This window comes from Aptenodytes forsteri, unplaced genomic scaffold (genome assembly GCF_000699145.1).
Source record: "Aptenodytes forsteri isolate BGI_AS27 unplaced genomic scaffold, ASM69914v1 Scaffold54, whole genome shotgun sequence".
Classification (NCBI taxonomy): Eukaryota; Metazoa; Chordata; class Aves; order Sphenisciformes; family Spheniscidae; genus Aptenodytes; species Aptenodytes forsteri.
In genome coordinates, this window is record NW_008796044.1 from 308,882 (window position 1) to 322,061 (window position 13,180).

General features: G+C 48.8%; 1 protein-coding gene across 1 annotated transcript in view; it reads right to left on the minus strand.

Annotated features, from left to right (window-relative positions):
* Positions 1–7,535: 7,535 nt before the first annotated feature.
* The window catches only part of FGF18 (fibroblast growth factor 18), a 79,275-nt gene continuing 73,630 nt past the window's right edge, over positions 7,536–13,180 (minus strand). The window contains exons 5-6 of the mRNA XM_009285977.1: positions 11,486–11,647; positions 7,536–7,577 (exon numbers count right to left, since the gene is read on the minus strand). Coding sequence (XP_009284252.1) covers positions 7,536–7,577; positions 11,486–11,647 — 204 coding nt within the window. The remainder of the gene's footprint in view (positions 7,578–11,485; positions 11,648–13,180) is intronic.

A 13,180-nucleotide genomic window follows, 5' to 3' on the forward strand; every position in this document is an offset into this window, starting at 1 on the left:
TTCCTGGTCTGGAACCAGCAACACCCTTCAAACAGCAGAGGAGAAGCTGCAGGACAGATGTGAAGCCGATAATAAAACCCCCAAAAGTAGATAATGAAACAAAATGCTCCAGTTCGGCTATTTGCCAGCAGACGCAGGCACAGCCCTCCCCTGATTCTCCAACCTCTGGCCACAGCCACATTTTCACTTACACCCACCACCGCTTCTCTGGAAACTTCCAGACCAAATAACTTTTACTAATCTTTCATCTCTCCATGCTCCTTTGATCCATTTTTCTTTCCCCCGTCGCTGCCATTTTCAAGGACTTGGGGTAATTTCTCCTGGAGCGATGTTTTTTGCCGTTTGCCCGCAGGGGCAACCCCCTTGCGCAGGACAGGCTCCTGCAGCGGGACCGCTCCAGGTGCTGATGCTCCCATCCACTTGCTGCCAAACCTTTCCTGGAGGTTTTTCCCCGTGTCCCAGGGGACAGCGTGGCCCTTTTTCCTCTGGCTGTGAAGCCGCCAGGAAAGGCTTTGATTGCTGTTCTGGTGCACAAACCACTTGGCTTGGGTGGAAAGGTGTTTAATGAAGCACATACCGTAAAGGTATGCACCCCATCACAAAGTCCTGCTCCCGGCTCCCTTGCAATGCAGCGCTACACTATAAATTTAAATGTCATTAATTCCACCTAAGGGCAGGGTTTTGGTTTATTCCCCAAGTCAGGCACTTTTCAAAGGTGATCCCTGCCTCCTGGGGCAACTGTGAGCTGGTATCTGGCTTGTCCCATGCATTTGGAGAGCGGTGCCCCGGGGAAGGAGAAGGGCTTCTCCAGGGCTTGCGGCTGATCTGGCAGCGGTCGGTCCCACCACCCGAGCGAAGCCACTGTCTGCTTGGAGAAGCCAGCTGGGAAGGGTGAGGGTCTGTTTTCGTTGTCTTCTTTCAAGAACATGACGTGATCTCAGTTCACACCTTGAAGAAGTACGAAGCAAACATCCAGCCCTGAATCACTTGGCTGCTACAGCAGATCGTAGATTAGAGCACCTTGGGCTGGGTTCAGACCACCTACCGCAACGTCTGACGGCAGCACCCCACAGCTGGGCTGGCCAGGCCAAACCCGCTCCCCGTGCAGGCGATGGAGAGGACACCCAGTTACTCTGCAGCGCCCCGGAGCTTTCAGAGCCAGACTCACCTCCCACCCGGCAGCTATTTTTGATGCTTCCCAGCAAATTGTGCCGCGCAGCCATTCAGGTTCCTGTAGCAAAAGGCCTGCTGCATGCACGGACCTCCTGAAATCATGGGAGAAATCTGGCTGCAACATGCCAAATGGATGGGACTTGAACACCCAAATCCTCTGGGTGACAAAAGATCTCGGCCCAAATATATGCGAGGAGCTTGTACAATCAGGCTCCAAAACACTGAGCCTAAAACTTGCCATGTTCAAGATCAAACGAGTAATCTCAACTTCTCCACCTCCGGAACAGGACCACTTGCACTTAGTTGCCTTGCGTGGCTGGTGTGAAAGGCAGCGAGGGTTGGAGAAGACCTGGGTGAAGGCAGGGGTTGATAGTTCTCCTCTCCAACTCCAACCAGCTGGCGAGGGTGGCCATACAACACTGCCACGTGCCAGCGCTGGCACTATCTCAACGGTGAGCAAATGGGATGGTGCCTGTGCGATGTGGAAAGGACTTTGGGATCCAAAAACCACCAAGAGAAAATACAAGCTAGGATTTGCAAGCAGGGTGGCTGCCACCTGGGCAAATGTCTCCTTGGGGAGAGGTGCCTGTGGAGCTTCTTGTAGGGGTGGAAAGGTAACGGGGAGAGAGCAGACCCTACGAGGGTCCTACAAGGCCATCACAGAGCGTCTTTGCTGCTCCTTCAGCCAGCACAGGAGCGTGAGAAATGACAGGCCTATGTGATAGGACTGGGAAAGGACCCAAAGCACACCTGGAGGTATCTTGTGCTTTCTTCAGAGATGTTTAACATGGATGAAACAAGGACGAACCACCATGGCTTTCGCTGGATGGGATGGAAGAAGCACCCGTCTGTAAGGGGGTACGCTACTCAACACCCTTCCCTTCCGAGGCTGGTCTCCAGGCTCTCATAGTCTGAACCCAAAGGTTAATCGCCATGCCATATGTTAATTTTCCCAAGTCAAGAACCGCTCTCTTTCACCAGTTTTGAAGTTTGCTGCCTTTCATTGAATTTCCCTGCCTGTGTTAGGAGAGCAGGTGAGCGGGAGATCCCAATTTACTTTCTCTGCAGTCTAGACTATTCATTACTTTCCTGTCTCTAAATGAAGCAGGCACAGTCCTTTCAATACCTCCATAAAGCATTCCCTCACCAGGCCTCTAATCATTTTCATTGTCAGCCTCTGAACACTTATTATTTCCACTATATCCCCTTTTGAAATCAGATATCCAGAGAGGAGCCCGGCATGTTAGCAAGGGTCTCCTCCGGATCTCTGCTGTGAGCAGGCAGGCTTTCAGGAATATTTCACATCCCTCTCTTTAACCATCTTCATGTTTTGTTTTACTTTCCTGACAGCAAAAAGGAAAAAAGACCCCGGAGTCGTTGCGGATAGCTCAATATAAATGATTATAATTAATTTGGAGCCCGACAACGTGCATGCATAGCTCGAATTATTCCTTGCCGTGCCTTGCCTTGCAGTCGTCAGGGGTGAATTTTATCTGCCATTGTGCTGCCCATTCACCTAGCTTTGTGTGGTCTGACAATATCTCAACCCAAGGTGGTATATGGTTGCAGGCACTGCCGCTCTCGTTATTTACAATGGCTAATTAAGATCCTGCTACAACCTTCATCCCACCCTTAATTCTTATGAAGCAGCCAACAAAAGGTTTTGATTTCCTTTTTGGCTGGAAGACCTTTTGGCTTCTGCAAAAAGGGGATTAAGAATGAAAGCACATAAAGGTATGTGCACAATCACAAAGTCATAACAGCTCTCCGAGTGCAGTCTCCCAGGAATGAAATGCAGCATTAGCAAGAAGGGCTAATTGGGACCGGTTTAAAGAGTGCACATTGTGTAGCCGAGTCCGGTAACACTTTTGATCAGGCAGACAACACAGCCACAAATTGCTTTCTTCCCCCTCCAAAATATCTGACCCCGCAGGAAACGGTGTTTTACCTTTCCCAAGCAACCCAGACAGACAGACAGGCAGACGGACGGTGCACACAAGCTGGGTGAGCACCGTGGGTCGCACCAGCTGCTCTGCAGGGCACAGCCTGGACAAGCCCAGCTCTCTGTGGGGTCCAGGCAGATGCAGGGTCCCTGTCCCCCACGCTCGGCCTCAGGGTCCCCAGAGGCTGGTGCTGGCTTTGATGGCAGTCGCCAATGTCACTGTCATCATGACTTTAGGGTCAGATGGAGCCGTACACAGGCAACTCCCCAGACTTTCTCTCCAGGGAGTGTTTTGGGCACTGCCGTCAGCTGCAGGTTTCAGAGCAATTGCTCTCCATCACCTCTTTGCCTTCAAGCAGAGGTGGGTGCAGGTCCCCGCTCTCAGGTTGCCACCAGAGAGCCTCCCCATTGCAAACCTTTCTCCGGAGGAAGCAGCCCTCCCCGCTGCCTGGTCCTCCTGCAGGCAGGCACCCCTCGAAGGCTCTGCCCGGAGTGCTCCAATCCCCAGAGCCTGTCCACAGCCCAAAGGCCTCCCCTCTTAGTCCCTGCGTCACCGAGCCAGCTCTGCGAGCCAAGCTTGGGAATCTGGTTCGTTAGCTCTTGGCAATGCCATCCCCCAAAATGTCATGGCATGCAGAAATCTATGAAAACCAGAGACCCGAGACATGTGTTTTTGTTTGTTTGCATGTGCCAACATTTCCAATGGCTCAGAAATGTGTGCCTGTGAAGGCTGCATGTGTGTTATTCATTTAGGATCATTTTCAGCCCTTATAATAGGAGGCTCATTTTATCCTTTTGAAAGCTCTCGAGCAGAGATGATCACAGTCCTAAAGCCTGCCATGGCTGTAAACAACATTTAAGCTCCACATAGCTGTCTCTCCCTGGAAAATAGTCCCACGAAGGAGTGGAAGGGTTTTCACTATGTGCTCGTGTCAGATACATAGATAGATAGGCAGCTCATTCCTCTAGGCTCCTTTGTAAACCCCAGCCAAGATTTCTACATTCTGATTCATGCAAATACGATCATATGATCAAAGTAACATGTGCTACCTCCCAGGAACTAATGCACTAATCATTGGCGTGCCGCAGGCCATGGCCTATCTCACACCATCGCCTTCCCTCCTTGTTCCTGACGCTGCTTCCTCCTGTCCTTGCACACAACATCCCTCAAGCAGACAGCTGGTACTGAACCAGCCGGGACGGGATCTGCTTCAAGCTGGCTCTCCGCGCGGCCTCACAAAATGCTCAGAGAGCCTTCCCTTGCATCCTTTCTGGTCCACCTACAGCAAACTTTCTGATGGCGCATCTCTCCTGGCTACTGATGGAGAGGCGGTGCACCCCAAAATGGATGCGTGTCTCCAGATCCCCTAGCTGGGAAGTTTTGGGGTGAAATCTCCTAATTACAAATTTCTCCCATGATTCCCGTAGCTCCTTTCATTTACTCAGGGTGGAAGCAGGTTCAGCATTGCCTCTTTTGGGAAAAAAATGGCCCTTCCAAGCCTGGGGCTGCACAAGCCGGTGAAAACACAACCCCAGGGAGGAGCAGGTCTTCGGTGCCCCGCTGGGAAGGGGGAGCTGCAGCATCACCTGCGGTGCTTCCCCTGGCCAGGCCATGCTGTCCTTCATCCAGGACATCCCTCAAAACGCGCTGGGAACCTCATGACACTTGCGCTGCTTAACCGAGGAAGAAACTCCCATTAGAGGCTTCGACACGGTTACATCTTCTGTTACTCCTGGCCGCTGTGGTTGTTTTTTTCAAAACAAAGGCAGTGTTTTCTATCCTTTAGGCCCGAGCAGACCAATTTATCTCTCTTCAGATCGGTTTGATGTGGCTTGGGAAACTCAACCAGTCGTTTCCCAAGCCTGGTGTAATTCGGTTACGCTTCCTGTGGCTCAGCCATGGATCCCCCAGCCTGGCAGACACCGGGGATGTGCAGACAGTCACCCTTTTGTTTGCTCTGAAACTGGAAATCAGCTCTTGCCCGGGGAGGTGTCGGCCACCTTCGGGTCGGACTACAATTTTCCATAACTTTCTGAGTAGAAACGAGTCCCACCCAAAACAAACACGGCCAGGTACTGCAGCGGTCGTCACCAGCCCGGAGCTCACGGCTTGGCTTGTCTCTGTGGGTAACTGCTAAATCCGTGGGTCTTGACTGCCAGGGAGACCCTGTTATGTGCCAGACCTTGCTGCAGGACAGGGACTCTGCAGGTGACGCACCGAAGGGGATGCTCGCGGCCTACATCTCCTTGGGTTGGCACCTTAACACGGGCGTTGCGAGCTTAAAATGCCATGGGAGAAAGGAAATGGTGTTATGAGCTCTTTTCCCATCAGCCAGGATTCAGCCTCTGGAGAAAAGGGGGTGGCAGAAGTGGAGGCAGCAAAAATGGGTAAGACACGGCCAACCCAGAGAAGGTTTGGGCTCCGGACCTGTCAGCAGGCTCCAGGGAAAGGCGGTGGGAGCTATCATCCAGGGCCTCAGCCAGCGGAGCGAGTTGGCATGTGCTAAAGAAACAGTAAACTGCCACAGAAGTGGAGTTCTAGAGGGGGGCTCAAATCTATTCAGAGACTTTGAAAACAGTGTCAACTGAGAAATAGGCAGGTGAGATTTTTTTACACATCAAATACTGCTTTTTGCTTTCAAAGTGAAGCTTCTGATTTCTCTTTTTTTTTCCTTTAAAATTACTTATATTTAAAGAGATGAAATAAATTGTTAAATAGGGTGAATTAAATGTTTTTGGTAAACCCAAATCTCTCCACCCAGTACTTTGTCTCACTTAAAAAAAGAAAAGTTTCAGTTTGACCTGATTTTTCCTCCCTAATTTTTCAGCTCACACCGTTGGAAATAACAGAGTCTACGTAGGTTACATCATTCGTGAGGAATCTCCTCTCATCCATCTCCAAATGAATAACAACACACATTCAAAAAATAATTGAAGTTTTATATATATCCCTTGGCCATTCAGGTGGTATGGCTGGCACGAGACATAGGCACTTTAAACAGCTGTTGTGAATCTTAAGTATAAACTTCCACCCTTTGGCACTACACTAGGAAATTATGCATAGGAATATACCTGCTTTCCCTTGCAGCAGACAAAAATCACGATGTTTAATACCTTGAGAGTGGACGGGAGAGAAAAGCTTTTTTCCTGGGGGACACCCATGCTTTGCCTGGTCCTTTCTGCTACGTTGGATGCGCGGGACCGAGTGGGGCTCTGAGCTGCGCCGAGACAAGCAAAGGGCTTTGCAGGGGGTATTTACAGCTACACCAGCATACACACGCCTCCTCCTCCTCCTTCATCAGCAGATACCTGCATTGCGGAGTAATTCAGTGCCCTAAAAAAGAGCAACCACCACTCCACACAGGCACTTTTTCACATATTTCAATGTTATTTTTCAAAGGTAGGTACGGTAACATAGCATGCTCTTAGAGCCAAATTCATGTATGTTTTCTGTTACCCAACCTATCCCACCTAAAGCTGACTCCATTTGCTCAGAGTCAGATCTTCCTCGGTGGGCAAACTTTCCTAGACAAGACAAACTGCTAGACCATCTTCTCCAGCTGGAGGCTGAGGTCCTGGCTGAAATCTCATTCCATTGCTTTTGTGAAAGTACGGAGACACCAAAATGCCCAGTGAATCTGGGAAAGCTGATGGACATCCACGGGGCAAAACACTGCCCATAGCACAACGCCTGTGCCTGTCACGCCTTGCTCTGAGAGCTGATGTAGGCTGGGCGTTTGCTTAAATCAGACCTAACTTCCACCTTGCCGTGTTTCTGCGAGCCAAGGCAAATAAGCTATTGCAAAGACCAAGATGATTGGAGGCAGTGCAGCCGGCAGGGGTGAGCCAAGCTCAGGCCTTGCGGTGCTTTCCAGGCTCCTCCCCAAGCTCTGCTCCCATGTGCTCCCTACAGACACACCGGGTTCACGGGCACTACAGCGTCCAGCTCTTTTAGGCTATGGCCTTAACTGCAGAAGTCATGGACATAAAAACTTGGTCTTAACTTCTCCTCACTGAGCATTAGGACAGCATCCCTTCCCCAGACTCCATGATTTTTGTCCCGATTGCTTCTTCCTCACCTTGCTTCACCTTGTGACATTTATTGGAGGGGTGTATCAGCTACACTCCCAAAAGCTAATATTAATTGTACAGATACGATACACGCTGGCAGGTAAGAGGTGATGTAGCTGAAGGGATCGATCCCTCTGCATAGGTTGGCTGCACCTTTGGGCAGGTGCAATAATCCCCCGCTTGCAGAAGGGCACAGCTAAAACTGTGAGCGTGCTCCTGGAATAGGCTTCCCTGCTGCTTCACATTTGCAAAAAGCTCATCTCTAACTGAGCCTGTGAACCGGTGCTACAGAGGTGATTCTGAGCTAAACAAGACTGCAAGGACAGACCAAGAAAACGAGCACCAAGTTTCACATGCTCATGCTCCTGAAAGACACGTTGCCAAAAGCCAACTGTTGGCAGGAGGGGCAGATCAGGCTCAAACGGTGCAGCAACCGCCCAGCTTTGCGGCGCAGAGCCTGCAATGGCACCTGTGTTTGCATCAACAAGGCAGAGGCAGAACAAAACTACTGGCTGACGAGCAAGAAAGACCACACAAGCTTCGGGGCTCCAGCTGCAACTTGGTCAACCACTCCCACTCGCTGACAGCTCTGTGGTCCAGGAAAGGTCCCTGGTGAGCTGGAAGACACCTTGCACAAGGACCAGGACACTCTTTGTCTTCTCAGCCAGCGGTGAGCCCCATGCAGGTCATGACAACGCCATGATGAAAGGTTTGTCCTACTTGGACCAGACACAGAGCCCAGCTGAGCTTTGACTGCCAACCCTTCACCATCGCAGGAACAGCGTGGGAGACCCACCACCCAGAAGGTCTCACCAAACAGCGGTCTTGTTTGTGCAACACACTCAAAGTATTGACAAGAAACTTCCCTGGATCTACAAAGCTTCCCTCCTGGGATGGACTCGCATTTCGGCATGCCCGGCGGTGCCTGTGCCCAGCTTCATGACAAAGCCAACCAAGGTGCTATCAGAGCGTGCCACTATCTGATCTCAGCTATGAAAACATTGCTACAAATCTAGCAGTATTTCTGAAACAGTAGCTACAATATGTTTTTATTAAATCCCATTAAGCAGTGTATTTGTTTAAAGTGTGCCCACCCATAGCTCCACACACATTAATGCCATCAGTTGCTTCAAGCAATCGCCTAGCATTACGCCCCTCGCTGTTGAGGTTATTTCCACAATAGTAATTAAATCCTCATTAACAATTTTCAATTATAAAGAAAATCAAATGTAATAGCCTACACGGGAAATCTCAGACCATATTCAGGAAGCCCAAAGACTTTCTGAAAGGAAGAAATGTTAAACACCGCAGACAAGCTTCTTTTTTAGTCTGGAGGTCAGTAGAGAGACTTGTCCAACAGGGATGTTGACAACCACTTGCAACCTCTGGCCTAACCACCAAGCACAACCCAGGTGCAGTGGCCGCAAGCACAAGGCTGTCCGTCACTGGGCACGTGATGGATTTCCCCTATTTCTGTTCATTTCTTGAACATCTCCTTCCCAGAGAGCCCTTTTGCCCAACGTGAAGGCGCTCCGAAGGGAACCTGGTGTGAATTCTTCTCAGCTTTGCCCCTGCTTTTGGTGTTGCTAATAAAGCCTAAAGAGCAGATGTTCAAACACAAATACTCAATGCACACTGTTCTCAGCCAACAAATCTCTCACCTAACCCAGGTGAGCACCATATCTCCTCACCACACTGACTTTTCACAGCCCAAGGAACTTGTATCACTGCTGTTCAGTAAATATTCTTGTAAACCAATGATCCCAGTGCCAGAGGCCCCTAGTGACAATTGCATGGCCCCTAGTTCCCACACGCCAGTCTCCAAACCCAGTGGGCATTGCAGGACTGGCAACAGATCCTCCCTGGTTGCTCTTGGCCTTACAGGAGATCCCTTCTGCCCGGCCTTCTCCAGTATTTACCACCTCCACCCCTTTGAATTTCCCCGATGGCAAAAACCCCCTGTCGTTCTGACAGTGAAACCATCAGTGGCATGGGCCATGGATATATTTCAAGGAGAAAAAAGGCACCCATAAATCCTTTCTCGCTCTGGAAATCAACTGGGTTTCTCCTCTTGGAGGCACTAACACAGCAAATCTCGAGCCGCTCCCAATCCCCCACCCCCAGCGCTCCTCTGAACTTTCCCCGAATCTCTCCCACATGAATCAATCTGAAGGCAAAGCTGGCAAAGCCTTCCAGCCCCCACCAACCAATTCCACCACTGTGCCATCAGGTCCCGCTCCCGTGCTGGTCTCCAGGTGCGCCAGGAGAGCAGCTCCCAGTACACTCACTGGGAGAGGGGCTGCTCGAGTGACCACCCGTGCTTAGCTGGGGTGAAGGCATCACCTGTAAGGCTGCCCAGCTTTTTGTGGAGCAGCACAAAGTGACCCTGTTTAGCACTGTTCATTTTTCTCTAGGCTTGCGAGGTTTGGAGATTGGTTCAGATAAGCATCCTCAAGCTTGCATGCTTATCTGCACCATCTCTCAAACGGCTTTGATCTGCAGGATTTGGCTGCAGCTCTCAAAGTTATCTTGAGAAAGCTTGTTCTGGGGAGAGTTGTTCTTCTGATTAACAAGAAAAAGCTTTCTTAGTGGCTTTGAGCATTTTCAGCCCTGGCTGGAGTCAGGGAGCGTAGCAATGTCTGCACACAGAGAGAAGGAAAAAGGTCAAGTGAGCTTCTCCTTAAAGCTTCACTTGGGCTCAGTTGTCATTTCAGCTAAAATTTGAGGTCAGTTATTTCATCATCCTTCTTTTTTCCCCACTCTCGGTTTAATGCTGTCTCACCCAACCCACCGCGTGGGTCAGGTCAGTCTGTATATGCAGATTCACACCTTTGTGGCTTTATATTGCCCAAGTCCTATGCAGAACAACCGGGAGGAAAGCTGGCTGGACTGACGAGGAGAGCGAGTCACCAAAGGGCTGGGGAGAGGGATTTGGTCGGTCTAGGGCAAGTTTTAAAAGATACAATATTGAATTAAATAGCTGAAACAAATAGCCCCTCTCAAAACCTCCAGTGAAGGAAACACAAGCCACACGTAAGTACGTGTTAATTGAGTCAGATGCTAATTTTCCAGTTTACCTTCTGCTTGGCCAAAGCCTTAGGAAATATTCGTTGGACTGAAAAGTATCAAATTTAACTCCTGCTCTTGAAAAATGCCAGCGTGGATTTCCCCCCTCTCAGCCCGTCGTCACCCCACGCAAGATTTCTTCCTTGTGGGAACAACGAGGGAGGAGGAGGAAGGCGGTATTAAGGAAAAGGAGGAATTACAGAATTAGCAATAAAGTTTATAGTGGGGAAACCACCCCGAACATATCCTGCTGCCCTCACATGAAAGATAAATATGCATTAAAAAAACACTACTCAGGGAGAGGAAAGAAGTGTGAACAGCAAAAATATGTACATGTGTTTTAAATAATTTTTTTAATTGTTGAGGCAGTAATACTTGGTTCATGGAACTGCAATATACAGAGAGGTGAAATAAATAGCTTATATATATATAATATATATAATATAGCTGGTTTTAAAATATTCCCTTATCATTGGTGTACTAGGTCATCTTGTAGTCACTTGAATGTATTTAGCAGCATTCTCCAGAACTGAGCATAATGCAGGATCACGGAGCCGTGACACCTTATGTCGTCAGAAAGGTTACAGAAGATCGATGCGTCGAGAACTCCACGGAAACTCACTCACTGCGGCACACACCATCTTGTCTTGGGCCGGCGTGCAGCAGACAATAAATAGATTACTGCAAAACCGGCACTTTTCGGGGCAGGGTCTCAGTAACTTTGGGAAAGAACTTTGGTTTTCTTTGGTTTTATTTATTTATTTTTAATAATTACTTTTTTTTTTTCCTCTGGGGATATGCTTGAAAAGTTGTCCTTTCCAAAAAAGCAAAATAAGCACCTGTGTGTCATCAACAACAAGAAGTCAATTTAAATAGAGCAGTTCATTTTGTTTTTCAAGTCACAATAAATCCCTAACAGCTTTTCCCCAGCGTTTGCCATCTAGTCTTTTATTACTTTTTTTTATTTTTATTTTTTTTTAAACACAATGTACAAAAATAGAGCTTCTTCCTTATTTTTAATGTAAAAATATTCCTCTGGTGCAGTTTTTTTTTTTTTTTTGTGGTTTTTTCCCAAAAAATTTTATGCCCATGTTTTATTTGGTTTGCTTTCTAATGTACAAAATAGAGCTTCTTCCTTATTTTTAATGTAAAAATATTCCTCTGGTGCAGTTTTTTTTTTTTTTTTGGTTTTTTTTCCCAAAAAATTTTATGCCCATGTTTTATTTGGTTTGCTTTCTCATCTTGCTGATTTTCCCGGGTCTTGGGCCCTTTCCGTGGCCTCCCTTTTTTGGTGAATCCAACATACCAGCCTGAATATTTTGCTGACATCAGTGCCGTATAGTTGTTTTCTAGGACTTTCTCAATGAAGACACACTCCTTGCTGGTGCCATCAGGCTGAAAAAGGAAAAAAAAAAAAAAGAAAAAAATTCATTATCCAAATGCAAGCTCAGTGACCAAAACCCAATTTGGCATAAATAAAATCATCACATCTGGACCTTGTTTTTGGTTCAAACATCGTTAATAGGAGCCGTAACAAACATCAGCTGAAATAGAAATGAATTAAAAAAAAAGCACGAAAGCATGAGGTCATCATTTCATTTTTTTTAAACACTCCTATCCAAGGAGAGAAAGATTTTTCAAAGACAACAGTTAAGTTTATCCAGTCCAGCCCCTTCAATTGCAAGCAAAGCAAGACATTTAGCTTTGCTTTTTCCATTAGGAAAGGAGAATGAATTGAACTCGTGCCAGGGAAACATCATACTTAATCAGAAAAAATTAAAAAATCAGGATCTCATATGGGCCAAACAACAGCATTGCCACTTCTACCGCTCACTTTTGGCATGTTTTCCGAAATACCTTATGGGCTCGCATCCATAACTACCCAAATCCCACTAAAATCATTACAAGCCTTAGTCTAAGCCTTCCCAGCGCTTTGAAAACTCTCCCCGGCAGCATCCTGGGCACGACACCTGGCAAATAAACCATGCGTGGAGCTCCGGGGATGAGCCGGAGGGGTGCCGCAGGTATCAAGGTCCCTGACCCCACACCAGTCCCTGAATCCAACTGGTTATTTCGGAGCCGCATTGCACACCCCAGGCTTGGCTCCAACTCGCGTCCCTGAGCGACATCAGCAGCGGAAAGGGCTGTTCCCACGCCGGAGCAGCTCCCGGGACGGGCCGGCATCCCGCTGGCATCCCGATGCGGTGGCAGCTGGAGGACTATGGGGCAGCAGTGTCCTCAGCCACCAGGCCCACCCCAGCTCCACTGCCAGAGGGGGTGACGCAAGTGCCCAATTTTACACCTCTGCTCTCTCAGGGTTGTTTTTTGTTTGGAAGAGGGTTTCGTTCCCGGTGGCAGAGGGGACGCGGCCCTTCCCCTTTCCCCACCTTTCAATCTCAGCCTAAAAGCAGCCACCCAGAGCTCAAATACCTGGCTTAGGAAACCATGTTCCTAAACAACATTCTTCCTCGCAGAGGGAACCAGGATTAGACGCAGAACTAGAGGTCAGAACCTCCTGAGCATGAGTGTTGATCCCCAACCACCCTGCAGCAAAACGCCCACCCTGCTGGGACTCCTTTCCTGATGCAGCCTAGTGCAAACCCACCTCCCTGTCACTGTCACGGGCTGCTAGTTCCCCAACCACGCGCTGGTTCGAGGTTTTGGCAAATAGGGTGTATTGGGTTTGCGTGGCAAGGTTTTGGTAGCCAGGGGGGCTACAGGGGTGGCTTCTGTGAGAAGCTGCTAGAAGCTTCTCCTATGTCGCATAGAGCCAATGCCAGCCGGCTCCAAGAGGGCCCCGCCGCTGGCCAAGGCCGAGCCCATCAGCGACGGTGGTAGCGCCTCTGGGATAACATATTTAAGAAGGGGAAAAGCTGCCACTCAAGAGCAACAGCAGCCGGAGAGAGGAGTGAGAATATGTGAGAGAAA